Source organism: Fistularia commersonii, chromosome 2 (assembly GCF_037954325.1).
Source record: "Fistularia commersonii isolate RoL2024-O1a breed Wild chromosome 2, RoL_Fcom_v1.0, whole genome shotgun sequence".
NCBI classification, from domain to species: Eukaryota; Metazoa; Chordata; class Actinopteri; order Syngnathiformes; family Fistulariidae; genus Fistularia; species Fistularia commersonii.
This window is the reverse complement of record NC_141285.1, coordinates 24,517,679-24,526,461: the sequence shown is the minus strand read 5'-3', so window position 1 is coordinate 24,526,461 and position 8,783 is coordinate 24,517,679. Positions and strand designations below refer to the sequence as shown.

Genomic DNA, 8,783 nt, shown 5'->3' with positions numbered 1-8,783 from the left:
TGCGTGTAACGTGATTTGAAGCTCCTTCCTTTGAAAAACTCTGAACAAACACACGTTGTTTCTCTTCACCCGTCCTTCTTTTACAGCGTCTTCACCAGAAATATGTTGGTATTTTTCTCCTTTTTCACCAGTGATTTCCAGTGTGTTGTTGCCAAATCGGTCTTGTTTCCACTTTTCTTTCTTTCCCTCTTGTCCAGGTCGAGAAAATAAAGCATGTTTCTTTTTTACCTAATTTGCGGCGGCCCTGTGCAAGTGTGTGTTTTTGCTAATTATCGGGATTATTTAGCAATTGAGGGTTGAAGGTCCAGCTTCCTCATCTCCTTGCAGACACCGAGACGTGTTGCAAAGATGCCAAAGAGTGGATTTGACGTGACACCCTGAGCTCAGGATGGAGCGTGTCGGTCTGCAAAGGGGTGAAGAAGCAGGAAGTGATGTCACAAAAAAACCCCAGAGGAACATCCATTTTGTTTTAAAAGCATTTAATGGCTTTTTGCACATATGTAACAGAGAAGGGAGAAGTCTACAGGTGCAGATCCAACTAGCAGTGACCCCGGGGTCCACGTCACACTGACTACCTCACCTACAAGCCCCGCCCCCAACCCTCGCAAGCCCCACCCCCGACACACACACACGCGCGCACACACACACACACACACACACACACACACACACCCATCGTGGCATTATTGATTGTGCAATATGAAGAAAGATCTTGTTACTATGGTTACAGTGACAGAGGAATGCACATTCTACTTATCAAATTGGCAGAGAACTTAGCGAAACAAAACAAAACAAAAAAAAACAACCAAGGAGACATTTCGGGGCGTCAGTGAGCGTTCCTGCAGGGACGGAGGCTCCTTGATGACAAACTTCGATTTGAGTCCGGATCAGCCTGAAGTTCAGCTTTTAGTTTGGACCTTTTCACCCTGGATTCCACGCAAACCGCCGTTTCGGCCTCGGTCCCAGTCGGCGTGGGAGGATTATCTCAAATATCTCAAATATACTCATCTAAACCAGCGTCGGACTTCGGGGCGCCCCTTCGTCGTCTTCGAGCGTGAATATTTCATATTGACGGTCGAGCGACGACCTAAGCAGTGTGCTAACGTGCTAACTTTGATAATAGCATGCCGCAGGAATGTCGGTCACGTGCCGGTTCATTTTTTTTTCTGGGTTTCCAAGACAAATATTTAGTTTCTGGACTTAAGATGGGTTAATTTGTCATGAAAGAACCTCCGCAGTAAAAAAACAAACAAAAACAAAGTGAATCCACTGCAGAAAAACAGAAACCAAAGTGTGCTAAAGCCAACAAGCAACCATCACTCTGCGACACGATCACTCCCAGTAAACGCTTCTTAGTTTTTGTTAGAGCCATTGGCCTATTAAACAGCGAGGCTTAAAGTAGTTTTAGTCTTATAGAACATCTACGTCTCCAAACTCGTCCACTAAATAGATCTTGGACGTTAAGTGTGAAAATGAAAATACACACCGGTGAAAAACACAAACAAAACAAAACAAGAAAGAAACCCCAAAAAGGCCAAAGTCAATGTTCCAAAAAAAAAAAAAAAAAAAAAAAGACGCCGAAGAACTCGACCGGATCGCCTGAGTCCGCTTTCCAGGAGAAACGACACGAAGCTTATTACGGTTGGGCGGGTCCCATTAGTAGCAGGATAATAAATGAAGTTAAACACAGGTTTTTATTTGCTGTTTTTAAACAGTTTGTTATACACAAGTTATACATACAGTTCAAAAGCACGGCGGGGAAACGCTCCGGGTCGGACGCTCGCCACGCGGGGGGAATCGGACTCTTGGCGGCTTCTCCCCGGAGCTTGACCCCGCCGTGGTTTCCCCGCCATAGAGGGATACGCATCATCTTGCAAAGACAAAGCCTCGCAAAAAAAACGAGGATGGACCCGAACAGGAACTAACCGAGGACGCCAACCAACCGACCGAGACGACGGAAAGAGAAGGAAAGGAGGAGATCGCTCGGAAGCGTGGACAAGCAGAGGAACTCAAGAGGAGAAGAAGAATGGCAGGAGAAGAAGTGGATTATTGAGGGAACTCCTTTGTTTTTCAGCGGCGGGTTGCATTCTGGAGGCGGCGGCGGCGGTTTCCAACCTTCCGATCGGGCCGCCGTCCATCGCCGGATTTGGGTTTGGAGACTTTGGAGGGATTTGGAGCTGCAGCTCTGAGCCAGGACCGGACGGTTGATAGGCACAGAGTGGACAGAGTTTTGGCTCGGAGCTTCACGCCGAGGGAGGAAGAGGAAGAGGAGGAGGATGCCGTTCGGGATCTCGGCCGTCCTACGAAGCGGAGGATGAGGAGCGGTGATGTTTCGTGAGGTGAACGGACGAAGCTGCTGACCCGGCCGGGAGGAAGGTCGCGTCCGTCCAAGAGCCCGAACGGCACCGGACGGGAGGGGAAGGGAAGACGGGAAGGGAAGAGGGGAAGGAGGGATTCTACTTCTTCTTGCTGAACAGACTGAAGCGCTTCTCCTTGTCTTTCTCGCGCTTGCCCGGACTGGATTCGGCCGTCGTCGTCGTGGCGACGGAGGCCGGCAGCGTCTGAGCGCGAGCGGAGGGCGCCGGCGTGCTGTGGCTGCTGGGCGTCACCTCCGACTTGTCGCCCGACACGGCGGACGAGATGGCGGAGATCCACGTGTTCATCTCCTCCTGCGGGAGGAGGAAAGACGAACGGGTTGGAAACGTTCGGGCGGCGAGAAAGAAGGAGAGACGCCTCGGGAAGAAAGAAACACAACCGATGCCAGGAGGGAGAGAAGAATCATCTAGAAGACATTGGCTATCAAACACTGCAGGAGATGGATGGATGGATAGATGGATAGATGGAGGACTTGAACTCACATCGTCTTTGGCTTGGAAGAGATACTCGTTCCCGTCGGTGATCCTGGGGGGCAGAAGGTCAGAGGTCAACCTCAAAACAAACGCTCCCAGGGAGAATACATATGCGAGTGAAGGAGTTGCTATGACAACAGGCGTCCAGGTCCGACCGACTGACAAGACGTCAGTGACACCATAAGTCACAGAAACACATCAAGAAGTTCAACGGTGACCAAAGAAGTAGGAAGTCGGCAGAAGGAGGACCTCCATCTCAAACATCTCCTCCAAACTATTGTCATCACTTCGCTTTCACTCCCTCGGCACATTCGTACCAGGACGAGCACCCGAGCTAGCTAACCGGCTAACCCTCACCGCGCTCACAAAACGAGCTACATTACTGAGGAGATCCATGTTATAGGTATTATTATGATCAGCTTCAACTTCTGAAGCTGAACAACCTCCTGGGTTCCTCACTTGAGTTTGAAGACGTGCTTCTTCTTCTTGTAATCGAGCGCCACCTCGCAGACGGCGTCCTTCAGGCTGACGGGGATCTCGCTGTGGTACGGGATGCCCTGTCCGGCGCTCTTCTGGTCCTTGTAGAAACCCATCTCCTGCTGGTTGATCACGCAGTAGACATTGTGCCACGACCTGTGGAGGAGGGGGGGGGAAAAAAACGACGTGTCACGAAACCAAAAAAAGACTACAAATATGGCCGACGACCTGATGGGAAATGAAGTCGGATGCCGCTAAGTACGGTTAGCGACGGTGGTTCCACCTGCTGGAGGCCTTCTTGTTGTGACCCTCCCACTCGTGTTTGCGGTGCAGGAAGCCCTCCAGCTGGGACGTGGGCGCGTCCTGCTGGTGTTTAGCCGGCAGGGTGGCCGCCTGGCTGGCCTTGCCCTTGCGTGCCGCCCCTGGAGATCCCGCCGGGCTGGGCTCCGACATCCCGTTCACCACCTCGGCGCCTTCCACGTTGTCCTGGAGACGGGGGAGAAGGTGAAGTTAGAAGGGGAGGAGGAGCGCCGGCGTCTTCCTCGGACACGCAGAAGCCGTCAACCATTGGTCAGAGCAGCATGCAAGGTGAGCCTTTCACTCCATCAGGATCAGGAACCTTCCCTGGTCTTCGGTTGTCGAGAAAGATGCTAACACGCGCTAAAAATCACACGGCGGAGAAAACCCATTTGATTCAGAAACGAGCCCAACGCCACCGCTTCTCGTCCAATAGGAACGGGTCTGGCCTGTGGGCGGAGAAGGATTAAAAATTTGGATGCTAAGTGTTCCCTCATTTCAGAATGACGTGGAACGGAAGCCGTACGGGAACGCCATCTCAAGGCTTGGCCCAGAACGAGCTTCTTCTTCTTCTTTCGACTTTTCCCTTCAGGGGTCTCCACAGCGAGTCAACTTTCTCCATCTAACCCTATTCTCTGTATCCTCCTCTCTCACACCAACTACCTTCATATCCTCTCTCACTACGTCCATAAATCTTCTCTTTGGTCTTCCTCGAGACCTCTTGCCTGGCAGCTCCAATTCTAGCATCCGTCTACCAAACTCCCTCCTCTGTCCATGACCCAACCATCTCAGTCTGGCTTCTCTGACCTTCTCTCCAAAACATCTAACATGTGCTGTTCCTCTGATGGACTCATTCCTGATCCTCTCCATCCTGGTCACTCCCAAAGAGAACCTCAACATCTTCATCTCTGCAACCTCTAGTTCTGCCTGCTGTCTTTTGGTCACTGTAACAGTTTCTAGTCCAAACATCATCGCTGGTCTCACCACTGTCTTGTACACCTTTCCTTTCATTCTGGCCGATAGTCTTCTATCACATAGTACCCCTGACACTTTTCTCCACCCATTCCAACCTGCTTGGACCCGTCTCTTCACTTCTTTTCCACACTCTCAGTTGCTCTGGACTGTTGACCCCAAGTACCTGAAATCCTCCAGCTTCTTGATCTCCACTCCCTGTAGCCTCACCGCTCCACCCGTGTTCTTCTCATTCACACACATATATTCTGTCTTGCTGCGACTAACTTTCATTCCTCTCCTTTCCAGAGCATACCTCCACCTCTCTAGATTTTCCTCTACCTGTTGTCTGCTCTCACTACAGATCACAATGTCATCCGCAAACATCATGGTCCATGGGGATTCCTGTCTAACCTCATCTGTCAGCCTGTCCATCACCATTGCGAACAAGAAGGGGCTCAGAGCTGATCCCTGATGGAGTCCCACCTCCACCTTGAACTTCTCTGTTACCCCTACAGCACACCGTACCAGTGTCTCACAGCTAGCATACATGTCCTGCACCAGTTTAACATACTTCTCTTTGCCCAGAACAAGCTAACGGCCCAATTTCCCGAAGGACTGCCGAAAGGGAAGCTAGGCGAAGGTGTCCTAGAACGTCTCCAGCACAGTCTGAAGAAGGTCTGAAACTAAAGCATACAGGTTCTTGTTGCTGGTACGTTTTGTTTTTCTACTGATCGCACTTTTACGGAAACATCGTTAAGATTGGGCATCCGCTGGATTTGTTTTAATCCGGGACACACCGGCATCGTTTCCATGGAAACCTGGGGTTCTATGGGCGCCCACTGCTGGGGGCTCGGGATTAAACGCCTCCGCTGGCCAAAACACACTGATAGAAGTAAAGTTTGTGAAGTGAAGGGGGTGCAAACCCCGCTTTGTTAGGCCGGGATTAGGGATTAGAACATGCTTCTCCAACCACAACACCACTCCCAAACACAGGAAGGAAGGAAGGTAGGAAGGAAGGAAGGGAGAAGCGAGCGGAAACAACACCCAAATCTCAAACAATTATCCGCCAGAATTGCTTGGAAGTCAGCGCTGCGCTCCCGCGTGGAGGCGGAGTCTCCACACCAAACCCACGCCACCCGGATGCTAGTTACCCTGTTACTGGGACGCTCCGGCGCTGGAAGGAGGGCGGAGCCTCCTCCTGAGGCTGGACCAATCCTGGGGCTCTAACGAAGGACGGCGAGAGCTGGACCCATCCTGAGAGCTTCTGCCACCTCCGCTAAAACCCCTGGAGCTTGTCTGAGGTGGGCTTGGACCACACCTTGTTATGAGAATGATGAGCTCATCCTGGAAGCCCAGCGCAGGGAGAACCTTTCTAACAGCTGGGAAATAAAGCTCAGGAGGCCAGTGGAGGGATTGGACACCTGCAGCAAAGATCAACTAATCCCAGCAGCTTCTAATCCCAACGCTTGTTTCTGCTAAGGGTGATGGAGCTACACATATATATATGTATATATATATATATATACATATATATATGGGGCTTCACTAATAATCATAGACGTGGCGTTTTAATTGCCATAGTGTCCAGCTTTTGGTGTTTGCTGTGACTCAGCAAGGTGAGAAGGTCTGACCATCGGCCGTACGGGACCTTCTCCGGTGTGTGTGTGTGTGGCTTCGTGTGTGTGTGTGTGCAGAAAAGCCACCGCTTCCTCAACAACAACGATACAGACCTGTTCTGTTAGCCATGCTAACGCTAGAATTTAAAAGAACCCCAGAATTCAAATTAATTTCAGGTGAAATTGGAATGAATGTGGGGACGTCACTAACTCAGTCGGAGACTTTCTTCTGGGTGCTAAAACTACTAGCGCGCACTTCATTGGCAGAGTTCTTCAAGCTCCTCAGAGTCGCTCGAAGGTCTCATTCCTCCAAACCTGAAGGAGCGCAGATGTTTACGGCGATCCTGTTTGGAGGAAACCAGACCAAAACTAGACTTCTGGACACCAAAATTTAAGACTGAATTCAGATCCATGAACGGCGCGTGGAGGAACTTGCCAGCAGAAGCTGGACGCTAACAGAAGCTCTGGGATGAAAACAACAAAAGATGAGGAGATGTTGAGGGATGAGGAGATGCTGGTGATGGTGACTGACATGCAAACGCCACGGGAGGGACACCAATAAACAGACAGGGAACGGGATGAGGACTCTGATTGGTTGAGACAGGGTTTATTGGAAATGTGAGTTAGTGGAGGACGAGGTGGATGGACGTGAAGAAGGTCCATGGAGAACCATGAAGGACCATGGAGGACACAAACATCAACAGGGGTACAAGCAATAACTGGTACAATAGTGGGACAAGATGTCAGTGACATCATATGTCATGGAGCGTTGTGGTGTAAATGACACACACACACACACACACACACACACACACACACACTTGGAATGGTTGTGAAGGGTCAGAATGTATGATGAGGATCATGTGTAAGAACAAAGAGTCCAAATGCCATCTCATGGTTACTTCATAAGGTTATTTTGATAGATTTCTTTTTTGATTTTAAATGAAAAGAAATAAAGCTTTCGGGGAACAACTGAGAGGGGGAATTTAAATTAGGAGATTTCTTTTTTTTTTTTTTGAAGCGATTAGTTTTTTTAATCACTTTGTGATCAACAAATATCTTAAAATAAGGTCAAATAAAGTAAAATTAAATCGTGTAAATTAGTCGGAGGCGGAGATGATTCAGAATGGGACGCACGGATGAAATGGGTGATCAATAACATGTAGACCAGCCACACACACGCTCACTTTGAACATGTGCTATATATACATATATATATATATATATATACACATATATAAAAGTGATCCGATGGATCTGATGGAAGAGCCGCTGGAATAACGGAAATCAGACGCTTAGATGATCCACTTTAAGACGTTTAAGTGTTTTATCTGACACAAAAGCACTTTATCTTCACCAAAAACACTTCTACCCACGATGTGCTGATGACGCCTGGATTTACGTCTTGGAAATTTAAAACCCAAACACTTCCTCAGAGATCATGAGGCTCCTGTCAGGAGGTCACGTTCCACATGGTGAGTTTGTACAAGAGGACGTAAACCAGCAGAAACATTAAGAGCTGAGGGGAGATGATGGCAGGAGGTTGGAGCTGGGAGAGACAGAGGAGAAGGAGGAGGAGGAGGAGAAGTGAGGGGAGGAGTGACGTTTAGTGTGTGTGTGTGTGTGTGTGTGTGTGTGTGTGTGTGTGACATCACATCCAAAACCCACATTCACACAACCACACTTCATGTCCCGGTCATAGAAGCTCATTGGTCACTGATGTTTTGCACGCCTGAGCTTCCTCTGTAGAGAAACAGAGGCTGAGAAGGTCCGTGATCCAAGACCAGGAGGCTCCTCCTGACCTTCAGACCTTCTGCTGGCACAAACCAACTGCTCAGGATTGGAAGCAACACCTCCACAACATCTGTGAGACCATTAGGTAGCCTCCAGACCTTCGACCTTTAACCTCTGACCTTTAACCAGAACTCATAGATTCATCACTGATACAGGAGCCGTGGGGATGGAGCGCAAACAATAAACAAGTGTGTGAGGAGGAGTGTGTGAGGAGTGTGTGAGGAGGAATGTGTGAGGAGTGTGTGAAGAGTGTGTGAGGAGGAATGTTTGAGGAGTGTGTGAGGAGGACAAGATATAACCAGCACGTTTGTGTGTATGTATGTATAGATGAGGTCACTGTGTGTGTGTGTGTGTGTGTGTGTGTGTGTGTTTGTGTGTGTCAGGGTGGGGGGGCCTTGCGTCCCTGCAGGGTGCTGCTGTATTTCTGGTATGCCGGCGAGCGGTAACTAACCCTGGGGGCGTCCTGGTCGGATGCCAGCCCGTTCTGAGGCGCCGCCTCGCCGTCCCTGCAGGAGGAACACAACACACACTCAGCTCAGAGATCCAAACCTCCACCTCCACCTCCACCACCACCTCCACCTCCAACCCCAGCTTCCCCAATCCTGGGTGTTACTCTGTCAGCCCCATCCACCCCCACTCCTGTCCAGAGGACTTGGAGTGCTCAGAGCGGAGGAGGATCTGCAGGGCGTTGGCTGCTTCACTGACATCATCTGGCTGGAGGACAGCAGACGGTGACGCAAGATCAGATCATCTGGGTGGAGCAGCAGGACCACCACCCTCTGTGGGGAGGGTGGGA

At 50.0% G+C, this 8,783-nt stretch overlaps 1 protein-coding gene across 2 annotated transcripts in view; it reads right to left on the bottom strand.

The window, feature by feature from the left end:
- Positions 1-462: 462 nt before the first annotated feature.
- The window catches only part of LOC147236817 (spectrin beta chain, non-erythrocytic 1), a 62,245-nt gene continuing 53,924 nt past the window's right edge, over positions 463-8,783 (bottom strand). For both annotated transcript variants that reach the window (XM_086174516.1, XM_086174507.1), the window contains 5 exons: positions 8,439-8,493; positions 3,610-3,812; positions 3,309-3,482; positions 2,859-2,901; positions 463-2,669 (listed from right to left, as the gene is read on the bottom strand). In XM_086174516.1, the coding sequence (XP_086030642.1) occupies positions 2,457-2,669; positions 2,859-2,901; positions 3,309-3,482; positions 3,610-3,812; positions 8,439-8,493 (688 nt within the window). In that variant the 3' untranslated portion in view covers positions 463-2,456. The remainder of the gene's footprint in view (positions 2,670-2,858; positions 2,902-3,308; positions 3,483-3,609; positions 3,813-8,438; positions 8,494-8,783) is intronic.